This window comes from Dromiciops gliroides, chromosome 3 (genome assembly GCF_019393635.1).
Source record: "Dromiciops gliroides isolate mDroGli1 chromosome 3, mDroGli1.pri, whole genome shotgun sequence".
In the NCBI taxonomy this organism is placed as follows: Eukaryota; Metazoa; Chordata; class Mammalia; order Microbiotheria; family Microbiotheriidae; genus Dromiciops; species Dromiciops gliroides.
Window position 1 is genome coordinate 244,335,359 of NC_057863.1, and position 12,345 is coordinate 244,347,703.

Genomic DNA, 12,345 nt, shown 5'->3' on the forward strand with positions numbered 1-12,345 from the left:
CTCCTACTGGTCATTATCCCTCTTGAAACAGGGCTGTCAGAATTGAACAGGGTACTCTAGATTGAATTAACTTGCATAGAGTACAATGGGATCACCCCTTCCTTTGTTTTGGCTTCTTTCATGTGTTAACAGATCTGTGATCTCACCAAGATAGATGCTTCCTTCAGGAGTAACCATTACTACCCATCTGCACTGTCACATCCTCCCACAAGTCCTGTCATCGGGTCTACAAGCCTATATTAAGTACCTGCTATGTGCCAACTACTGTGCTAAGCAAAAACATAGCCCCTGCCCCTGTGGAGCTGACATTCCTCTGGGGACTTCTTCTAGATAAATGATGTCAATTTCAAATAGAAAAGGGGGCCACTAAACCATACATAATAATTCCACCAGGCTATATGTTGACTTAGAAAACCTCATATTAACATTATCTATGTTTTAATGTATTTTTATTTCTTTTGTTAAATATTTCAATCTGGTTCAGACTTGTGCAACTCCTCTGGACTAGGTCTATTTACATTCTGTGGAGATTAGTGAAGCATGTAAACTGTCCATTTACAATCCATTGTTCTCACTACATGACCAGCTTTATCCTTTTCTCTAGTCATGGCTCTTTCCCATAATATATTTAACTGTTTCTTGTGTGTTTGTTTTTTGGTGGTGGTGGTGGTGGTGGTAATATCAAAACCCAACATGCTCACTATGCTTCTCTCCATTGTCCTTTTAGTGAGACACAAAGACTGTGGTATTCTTTTATTTGAAGTCATAAAGGATTACTCAAAGAAAATGACGGGAAGCTAGATGGCACAGTAGATAGAGTGCTGGGCCTGGAGTCAGGAAGACTATTCTTCCTGAGTTTGAATCTGGCCTCAGACATTTACTAGCTCTGTGACCCAGAGCAAGTCACTTAACCCTGATTGCCTCAGTTTCTTCATCTGTAAAATGAGCTGGAGAAGGAAATGGCATATCACTCTAGTATCTTTGCCAAGAAAACCCCAAATGGTGTCATGGAGAGGCAGACATGACTAAAAATGAATGAACAACAACAAAGAAAATTAGTGTTTAAAAAATTGGTCTTTGTGTTAGGTAGAGCTCAGCATCAGAAAATGTACCATGTTAGTTTTGGGGGGGGGGTTGTTTGTTTGGTTGGTTTTTTTAGTGAGGCAATTGGGGTTAAGTGGACTTGCCAAGGGTCACACAGCTAGTAAGTGTTAAGTGTCTGAGGCTGGATTGAACTCAGGTACTCCTGACTCCAGGGCCAGTGCTCTATCCACTGCGCCACCTAGCTGCCCCTATGTTAGTTTTCCAAGTACAGTCTAGCAAGTACAATCCTCTTGTACAATTAAGGACTCATTACCAGCAGATTCCTTCCCCCTCCTCCCAGTTTCATTTATATAATTAATAACAATAATAATAATAATAGCTATTGTATAGTGATGGGTTTGCAAAGGGCTTTACATACATTCTCATTTTATCTTCCCAACAAGTCTGTCAGGTAGATGTTCTTATTATTCCCATTTTACAAATAAGGAGACAGGCTCAGAGAGAGTAAGTAACTTGCCCAAGATAACACAGCTAGTGATTTTAGAGGAAGAATTTGAACTCATATCTTTCTGTCACCATGTTCAGCATTCATTCCACTGCCTTTATAGCAAAACTTATTGATAAGTTTTTATTGATTATTGATTCAGTTCTGCTAGTAGTATATTAGTTCTTTAACATTTGCAAAGTACTTTACATACATTATTTAAAAAAAATTTTTTTGTGGGGCAATGAGGGCTAAGTGACCTGCCCAGGGTCACACAGCTAGTAAGTGTCAAGTGTCTGAGGCCGGATTTGAACTCAGGTACTACTGAATCCAGGGCCAGTGCTTTATCCACTACACCACCTTAGCTGCCTCCACATACATTATTTCTTTTGTGAGGTAGGCACTGCAGGTGTTATTATCCCATGTAACAGATAGGGAAACTGAAACTCAAGATGGTTCTATGACTTGCCTGTAGTCACCAGCTAGGAAGTGTGGGATTTGAATTCAGGCCTACCTGACTCCCATCTTGAGGCCTCTTTCCATTATTCCTTGCTGCATGCCATGGGAGTACCTCAGCTTCTTGGTCATTGGATAAGAATCTCACATTTGGAGTTTCAACAGATAAAATATTTCCTTTTCTTCCTTTTTGCCACATTCACCGCAGAAGTAGATGGCCACATTATATTTTTCTTTGTTTCAGGGAATGCCAGGGGCAATTTCCTTCCCAAAGTTTATGCCTCGGAATTAGGCCACAGTTGCAGGAAAAGGAGGGAAATGAGTTCTATGCCTGTTTGTGGTCCTTTGTAAAGCTGATTAGTTTAACTCTAGTCCTGCCCTTAATCATTGGGATTTACCAAATTAAACCAGTTGGGAAATCATCTGGGCCCTGAGTGGTTACTACCATCTCTCCTTTTCTACCTGCTCTGTAGCTTTCCCCCTTTTCTTTTTTTTTTTTTTTTTAGCAAGGCAATTGGGGTTAAGTGACTTGCCCAAGGTCACACAGCTAGTAAGTGTTAAGTGTCTGAGGCTGGATTTGAACTCAGGTACTCCTGACTCCAGGGCCAGTGCTCTATCCACTGCGCCACCTAGCTGCCCTCCCCCTTTTCTTGAGTAGAACAATTGAGGACCCTTGGTCTAAACCCTCTGACCTTCTTGGCTTCCGAATAGTCCCTGGTGTTGCAAACAGCAAAGGATCAGGAGAGCCATGTATTTCTTCCTGATATCTTTGCTACTTCATTTGCTGGCAGTATGTGCAGAGCTCTGGGGAGTTTTAGTAGGTACAACAAATGAAAAGTGGTTTGAAGCTAAGAGCTCTTAGGCACTTCTTAGACATTAAGCTGTGCTATGATCAATGTAGAAACCTACCAAAATCACAGAATTGGAGAATTGGAAAGGACCTCAGTAGTCAAACCCATACAAAAAAGAAATCTCCACTATTCCATCTCCAACAAGTCATCATCCAGTCTCCACTTGAAGACCTCCAAGGATGGGGAATACAGTGCCAATCATGGTAGCTCATTCTACTTTTGGACAGTCCTAATTTTTATGAAGTTCTTCTTAATACCAGGCCTAACTTTACCTCATTGAGCTAGGTGGTGGATAGAGCATTGGCCCTAGAATCAGGAGGACCTGAGTTCAAATCTGGCCTCAGAAACTTAACAGATATGTGACCCTGGACAAGTCACTTAACCCCAATTGCCTCAAAGAGCCCAAAAAACTTCCAACCATTGCCTCCTATTGTCACCTACTTTGTTCTCTAGGGACAAGTAGAACTACTCTAATCCTTCCTCCATGTGATAGTTCTTCAAATATTTGAAGACAGTTATATTCCTTCTGAGTTTTCACTTTACTAGGCTAAACACGCTTCTTCATATAATACTTAAATGGTCTTTCCAAGCATTTCCCCTTCCTTGTTGCCCTCCTCTAAATACTCTCCAGTTTATCAATGCTCTTCTTAAACTGTGGTGCTCAAAACTGAAGACTATAATCCATCTGAAGTTTGAATGAGAACATCAACCCAGAAACCAGTTTAAAAGGCCAAGTATGGATGTTGCTCCTCAGGGTTGGATCCATAAGCAAACTCAGCTGTTGTGAGCTGGCAGACTCTTCCATGAACTCTAATTACTGGGCCTCTGGTGAGTTCACAAGGTTGTAAAGTTTCCATTCTGACTTTGATTCCCATTGAACTCAAATCAAGAGACTAAGTAGAACAGAGAGAGAGAGAAAAATAGCATTACCACTTAGTATATGAGGGAGGAAGAGAGAGAGAGAGAGAGAGAGAAAAGGGGGAGGGGGGGGCGCTAACCTATCCAGAAGCCTACAGCAATTCTTCTCTATCCTCCTCCAAGGAAGAGAGATCAAATTACATCTCTTTAAACCTTTTGTATGTTTGCTCAGCTCTGGTTCACTACCGGCAATTGAAAAGGGTTTTTTATCTTGCAGAAAGCCAACAGGAAACAGGACAGCTATGCAGGCTATGAAATGGGGATGAGGCCTCTTTATTCTGCATTTCAGGAAGCCATGTGGATTGGCAGGAGGCAAAGTATAGTGTGCAAGAAATAAGTACTGGGCCCTCATGGACTAGTCCTCCTATTATACTTTTTTAGGCAACATCATTGCTGGTTACCCTCGATTCACCAGATTGTCCCCCATGGAGAACAAATAGGCATATCTAGCAAAAGCAATGGGCAGTTAGGTGGCACAGTGGATAGCACTGGGCTTGGAATCAGGAAGACTGGTCTTCATGAGTTCAAGTCAAACATTTGTGTTCCAAAAACCAAGTTGAGAGGATTTGTTGTTAGAGAACAGTTCATCTGAAAAATATATGGGGATTTTATTGGGCTGCAAATTCAGTAGGAATCACTATCGTGTGGCAACTAAGAAAGTTAATGCTGCCTTAAGCTAAATTAAGAAAGGCAGAGGGGTCAGGGACTAGGGAGGTGATAGTTTTTCTGTACTCTGTCCTGGTTAGACCACATTTGGCATACTGGGGTAGGTTCTGAATGCCAGCTATATTTTAGGAAGGAAATTTATAAGCTGGAATGCATCCAACAAAGGCCATTCAGGATGGTACAGGGTACTAAGTCTATACTATTTGGGGACCTATTGAAGGTATTGGGGCATTTCTAGCCAGGAGATGAGAAGGCTAGAGCAGAGGACTAGATGATAGCTATCTTCAGATAATTCACAGTAAGGGGATTAGACTTGTTCTCTTTGATGCCAGAGAGTAGAACTAGGGACAAGGGTAGAAGGTGAAAATCAGCATATTAGATGAAGTGAGGAAAAATTTCCCAGCAATCATAGCTGACCAAAAGTGAATGAGGGGTGGCTAGGTGGCACAGTAGATAAAGCACCAGCCCTGGATTCAGGAGGACCTGAGTTCAAATCCGGCCTCAGACACTTGACACTTACTAGCTGTGTGACCTTGGGCAAGTCACTTAATCCCCATTGTCCCACCAAAAAAAAAAAAAAGAATGAGATGTCATAGGTTTTCTTCTCCCGTGCCCTTCTAGTGGTCTTCTGACCCAGCATCGATGGCTATTCATTGGTTATATTCTAGAGGGGATTTTTATCCAGACATGAGTCAGACCAGTTGGCCTCTGAAGTTATCATTTACTCTTCTATCCTTTTTTTTTCATTGTTGGTTGGGGGAAAAAACCTCTATAAACACTGAAGAAGACACAAGAGCACAGCCTGCTCAGTTTCCCTTTATCCCATCTGTTGAGGGTCAGGTGGCTGAGAATCTGGAGAAAGATTTAATACCACTGGGTAGATGAGGGGGCAGATGGGTTTCTGCCTAACATACTTGGGGAGTGAGAAGCTTACAATCTAGGACTAAGGCTGAGGATCTGAACAATATCATAAAGTCAGCAGGAGAAATATAAGGATGAAATTCAAGGGTGTCCATTTTTGTTTTGGCCAGCTCATTAGGGCATTTGGGTGAGGAGTACTAAGGGAGAATAATGTTTGGGGATTATTATCCTTGTCCTTCACTATGGAGGATAATGGAGTAGATGGTATGTTACCATTAGTACCTATAATTGGCATCATAGAAGCGAAAAATTATAAGAGCCCTTAGGAATCATCTAGCCTATCTAGCCTAAACCTTTCATTTACAGACATGGAAAGTAAAGTTCAGACATATTGTGATTTTCTCAGTGAGTACACAGAGTGATGGATTTGGTTCCAAGGGATCTGGGTTCAGATCTTTCCTTTGCTACTGGCTAAGGTCATTTAGTCATTCTGGACCTCACTTTTTTCATTTGAAAAATGAAGAGATTGGACTAGATGGTTAAGGTCTCTTTCACCAGTAAATCCATAATCCTATGAATCAGGAAGATAATGGCGGACATAGGATGAGAACACATAGTCCTTGACCCCCGGGCCATTGCACTGGATCCATCATGCTATATTCACCTGAGGAGGTCTTGGAGTCCTCTTTTATAATTGACTATAGAAAGTCAGTATGTAGGAAAAGTCTTCCTCTTTAGTATTTCTTATTGACACAGTAACTTATAGCTAAGAAAAAACCCCATCCTCCTATTTTCCTATTTAGTGTTAATAGACATCTCTCTTCCAATTTGTAATTTCTTTCCCCTCAACCTGGTGAAAGCAGACTCGATTAGATTCAGTTTCAGCCAAAGATAAGAAACAATGAGGAAGAAAGCTCAAAGTCCACCCTTTACCTGTCCCAAGCTGCTGAAATGTCCAGTGGTTTGTTTGAACAACAATTCACAAACATTTTGAATTGGATTTTTTTTTCACATTCCTTCCCTTTCTTTACCCCCCATTCTGTGCTGCAGAATGGTGTAGGGAAAAGAATAGATAATTTTGAAAACTGCTCTACAAATAGCTCATTTTATACTTTCTACAATCCTCAGAAGTAGGCTGTGTTATTATCCCAGTTTACAGAGGAGGGAATTGAGGTAGACAGAGGGTTAGGGTTAAGTTAAGTGGGCTTGCCCAGGATCACACAGCCAGTAACTGTTTCAGATTGGAATTGAACTTGTGTCAACACTGTGCCACTAGCTGCTTGGAGTCATCCTTAGCTTCAAGCCCCAACTTTGCTAATGACTATGTGACTCTGTGTTCATAACCCAGTCTCTTGAGGCCTCAGTTTCTTCATTTGTAAGATGAGAGACTTATAGTATAAGATCTTTCAGGTTCATTCCAGCTGACTCTCCAATATTCTTTTTCCCCCCAGGGCAATGAGGGTTAAGTGATTTGCCCAGGGTCACACAGCTAGTAAGTGTTGAGGGTCTGAGGCCGGATTTGAACTCAGGTCCTCCTGAATCCAGAGCCAGTGGATTCTTCAATATTCTTATAATGTTTTAAAATTAGTCTTTTAAAATTTTGTTTTAAAACTTTTGTAAATACCTTTCAAGACACTGTTGTGGGAGAATGCATTTGGATATTAGTAAGGGTTAAAGTCTCTTAGAGGGTAAAGCTTCCCTTGAGGAGCTAAATAACATGAAGAATGAATTACTGGTTAAATTACTGTCTAGATATTCAGGACAAGTCCTAGGCAGCTCAGTGGCAGGTACCGTGGATGGATAGAGCACAGGCCCTAGAGATCAAATTCAGCTTCACACACTTACTCGCTGGATATCCCTGGCCAAGTCAATTCGATGCAATGAATATTAAACACTTACTAGGTGCCAGGCACTGTGCTAAGTCACTTAACTACTCTGTTTCAGTTTCCTCATCTGGAAAATATGCCTAATAATAATACCTGGGCAGGTAGGTGGCTCAGGTGCAGCTATGTGGTGCAGTGGATAGAGCACCAGTTCTGGAGTAAGGAGGGCCTGAGTTCACATCTGGCCTCAGACACTTCCTACGTGTATGACCCAGGACAAGTCACTTCACCCTGTTTTCTCAGTTCCTCATTTGTAAAAATGAGCTGGAGAAGGAAATGGCAAACCACTCCAGTATCTTTGCCAAGAAAACCCCAAATAGGGTCAGACACAACCGAAATAACTCCACAACAAATAACACCCACTTCACAGGATTGTTGTGAGGATCAAAACACGGAAAGTGTTTTGCAAACTTTGAAGTGCTAGCTATCATTATGATAGTGGATCTGATTGGCAACATTTTTGTTATATTGGTTTTCCTTTTTCTCTCAACATGCAGAAAAAATAAAGAAATGAGAAAAGGTGTTATTATTTAACTTATGAGAGTAAATCAAAAAGAGCTATGTACAATGACTGCTTAACTTGTGTTAATAAGTAATCCAGCGCATAAGGAAGACTTTTTGGAAGAGTTCGGTAGGTAAAAACATCTGATGACTAAATTTTTCCCTTCTCTATGACCTGATAAGCTCTATCAGAATGTCTAGGGGAAAGATCAGCTTTTAAGTCCCTGCCTGCTAATTGGTATGTTTGGTATGAAAATGGCAAGCTCTTTGTAGAAAAAGAAAAATCTGATTAGAAAGGACCTTCTTGATATCCTTGAGGTGGTTCTGAATGTTTAGAAATGCCCCCAGGATGTGTCCTGTTATTGAATAACATCATAAAATTCTCAAACCTAAACTAATTTCTGTCTATTCTCATTTTTTTTTTCAGTGCTCCAAAGTAGAAAGAGGCCTATGTTGGAGTTAGGAAGCCTGGTTTCTAGTTTTTTGCTCTCTTGCTATTGAGCTGTGTGACCTAATTTTTACCAGCGTTCCTTAGCCAGTTTTAAAATCTGCTAAATGGTGCTGCCAGTTAGTACTTGTGTGACCTTGGACAAGTCATTTAACATATTCTAGTTCTTATCTATAAAATACAGAAGTTAGACCAGATGAACTCTTAACATTCCTTGTAGCTCTAAATCTAGGTTCCTGTAATAATTCCATAGTACCATATCTCATGGAAGGGAGATGATGTAAAAGTGCTTTGAAAAGTTAAAAAAAAAAAAATCCAGCCAAGTGTATGAATACAGATCAATGTAAGTGGGCTTTGGACTGTGTTAGGAGTAGGGAGTAAAATCCAAACAATATGGCATCAAAACTCCAGAATAAGTCAAAAATAACTGACTTAAAGTTACATAAGGCCGGGGCGGCTAGGTGGCGCAGTGGATAGAGCACCAGCCCTGGAGTCAGGAGTACCTGAGTTCAAATCCGGCCTCAGACACTTAACACTTACTAGCCGTGTGACCCTGGGCAAGTCACTTAACCCCAATTGCCTCACTAAAAAAAAAAAAAAAAAGTTACATAAGGCCAGTATTCTGGAATTGACTAAAAGTGTAATTTGGACAAATTCTCAGAATTGATGACCTGCCAATGACCTGGCAGGATTATAGGTAGGTGGCTCAGTGAATATAGCACTGGCCCTCGAGTCAATGAGAACTGAGTTCAAATCTAGACTTTGATACTTATTGGCTTTGTTACCCCTGGACAAGTAACTTAACCTGTCTGTCTCAATTTATTCATCTGTAAAATGGGGGTAATAATAGCACCTAGGTTGTTGTCAAGACCAGATGAGATGTTTGTAAAATGCTTTGCAAACCTTTAAAATGTTGTATAAATGCTAGCTTTTATTATTACAATACTAATATGACCAGAACTCCACGGAGGTTAGCAATATCATAGAGTTGTTGTCTCTCTACATAGTCAAGCTGGATAATGTCTTTGCTACCCATTCCATAGGTAACAACTTTTTAAAAAAAAAATTGTAACAAAGGATTAACTTCAGTAAAACTGGCTTAACTTGGTCTACAAGGAAAAAAGGAAGAATTTTCCTAATGAATCTTGTTTGTGTCCTTTTTTTTTTTTTTTTCAGTGACTGTACTAGCCATATTCAATGAACTACACGCGGATGTGGATCTCTATGCCCTTCTCTTTGGAGAAAGTGTCCTAAATGATGCTGTGGCCATAGTGTTATCCTCGTAAGTAATACTACTAATAATTCACAATAAGGAAAAAGCTTTTTTTTGACTGGTACACTGTAGACTGAAGTATAAAAGTCTATTTGTTTCCTTCTTTGGGGGGTAGGACTTGTGATTTTGTTATTGTAGGGAAAGCCCCGAGTTCTGAACCTTATTGTCTTAGAATGTTCTCCGGGGCATTGGAAAGTAACCTGGCTAGGGTCACACAGCTAGTATGTGTCAGAGGTGGGCCTTGAACCCAGGTCTTCATAATTCAGAGGCCACCCCTCTCTTCACTATGCTGCCTTTCAATCAAATACTGAATCACATTCTTCTAAATAGGACTTATCAGCTTACTGATAATGTGCCATTTCAGCCTTCAGTCAACAGGACTCAGATTTCAAAAAAAAACAAGATGAGATAGTGCTGTACTTTTAAAAATTGGCTCAAACAAATGCAGTATTTTTTCTTCTCTTTTTAATAAAAATTAACCAACTGTTTATTTTATTTTTTTTCATTATACTGCCTCCTAGTTTTATTTATTAATTCAGTGGGCTTTTTTACTCTCACTTTTATTAATCTCACCTTTAATTTTTAGGATTTCCAATTTAGTATTAATTGGGGTTTTTTATTTTGTTCTTTTTCTAGTTTTTTTCATTGCATACCCAATTCATTAGCCTGTTCTTTCTCTATTTTGCTGATGTAAACATTTAGAATGCAGTACTTTTTTTCATCCTTACCTGATCTTATTTTTTTTTTCCCGTCTTCCCTCAAACTCCAGGTCTATTGTTGCCTACCAGCCAACAGGGTTGAATACCCACGCTTTTGATGCAGCTGCATTCTTTAAATCCGTAGGAGTGTTCCTGGGAATATTCAGTGGCTCCTTTGCCATGGGAGCAGTGACTGGAGTTGTGACAGCTCTAATATCCTTTTCTGTGGTTTTCCTGGCTCTGACTTCATGTTGCATTAGACTTCGAAAAGAAAGAGTGTTGATTGGCTGTTAGATTAATGTCTTCAATCTGGCGTCTAAAGTGGATTAGATTCCCTTTGTAATGTCTTGCATTTTCTTAGTGAAGGAAGAATATCTCAGCCTGTTTTCAGTGTACAGCTACCAGATGCTTATCACTCAAAGATATTTGGGAGGAACACTTGGGATATTTGTCACCCTCTGTCATCTTTCAGTTTTCTATCATGCCTTTTTCTTTTTTGGGGTGGGGCAAGGAGTTGACTTGCCCAGGGTCACACAGCTAGTAAGTGTCAAGTGTCTGAAGCCAGATTTGAACTTAGGTCCTCCTGAATCTAGGACCAGTGCTTTATCCACTGTGTCACCTAGCTGCCCCCCACCACCCCGCCCCACATCTCATGCCTTTTTGCCTGCAGATATCTAACTGTCTGGCCTCTGTTTCTGGCACGGGCATCTGGATTACATTTTCCCTGTTGGAAATTGTCTTTCTGCCTCAGTGGAAAGTTATCCATATTCTTGTAGTTTATGAGGGTTTATGAGCTCCTGGAAAACATATCCTGAGAAGTCATGTACATTAACGAGCTGCTTGCTGATCCCCACCCCGCAAAAAACCCCAAAAAAACAGGGGAGATATATTCCTGACCAAGGATTTAATGTCTGAGCCTGGTTGTAAGTGACCACAAATAAACTGACTGACTTAGAATTAGATCTGTGATTTCATGGGTGTGGCTCTGTCGGCTGATACAGATCACAGCCCTGCACGATTCTTATCTTTGCCTTCCGTGAAAATCTTCCATAAGACATCCACCCAGTGTCAGGGAGGCTTTCCTCTGATTGTTTTAATATCTAGATGATTCTGTGGGTGATTCTGACTGTTTTATTATCTAGAGGATTCTGTGGGTGATTAGGTGGTACAGTGGGTAGAACACTAGGCTTGGTGTCAGGAAGACCTGAGACCCTTAATTACTAGGTGACCATGGGCAAGCCACTTAACCACTCTCAGCCTCAGTTTCCTCATCAGTAAGATGGAGATAATAGTACCCTGGGTTGTTACAAAGATAAAATGAGATAGCATTTGTAAAGTGCTTCACAGATGCCTTAAAACACTATATAAATTTCAGCTGGTATTATTATTGCTATTATAGCATTCAGACTGTCCATCTGTTGTGTCTCATTCTCACTAAATGACTGGGTCACCTCTATTTCCAGGCATAAACCATAAATCTCATATTTACTATAACCATAAATGATTTGCCTGCCTAATACAAAGCTTTCTAAAGTGTCTGTAAATCAACTGAACAGGGCAACATAGCCACCAAGTATATAAAATTATACTCATCATGATTTATCATTGTGTATTGTATGAAATACTCATCTTCATAATTCCTACTTTATTTTTACTAGCATAAATCAGTAGGTAAAGGGCTGCCTTCATCAGTGTAATGGAGTCCAAAAGGGTTTTTGGGGAGAGATTTTCCACAGGCTTTTTTGGAAATGAGCAAATATTTTGAAAGACTCAGTGACGTTTTCAGAAACTGATGAAACCAGAGATGGTAGTTTCGCTAAATCACCGTATTCATTGCAAATCTCCCTATAATAAGCATAGATAGAGATCAAGTTGTCAGGTTTTGAGATTGGGTTTTTGTTTTCTTTGGGTTTTTTTGGCGAGGCAGTGAGGGTTAAGTGACTTGCCCAGGGTCACACAGCTAGTAAGTGTCAAGTGACTGAGGCTGGATTTTAACTCAGGACCTCCTGAATCCAGGGCCAGTGCTTTATCCACTGCACCACCTAGCTGCCCCCGGGATTGTTTTTTTGTTTTTTGTTTTTTGTTTCAGAACAATCTTTCTCCTTCCTTGAGTCGCCATCTCACCAGTATTACCAGCTTCACCTCATACCCTACTCATAAAACTGTAAAATCATTGAATTTCAGGGATCACTTCATTTAACCCTTCATCTTCCCCATTTTATAGATAAGGAACATGAAGCCCAGAGGTGTTCAATGACTCAC

General features: G+C 40.3%; 1 protein-coding gene across 1 annotated transcript in view; it reads left to right on the plus strand.

The window, feature by feature from the left end:
- The window catches only part of SLC9A7 (solute carrier family 9 member A7), a 208,406-nt gene that overhangs the window by 117,218 nt on the left and 78,843 nt on the right, over positions 1 to 12,345 (plus strand). Inside the window, 2 exon segments of the mRNA XM_043998858.1 lie at positions 9,289 to 9,394; positions 10,155 to 10,296. Of these exon segments, the coding sequence (XP_043854793.1) occupies positions 9,289 to 9,394; positions 10,155 to 10,296 (248 nt within the window).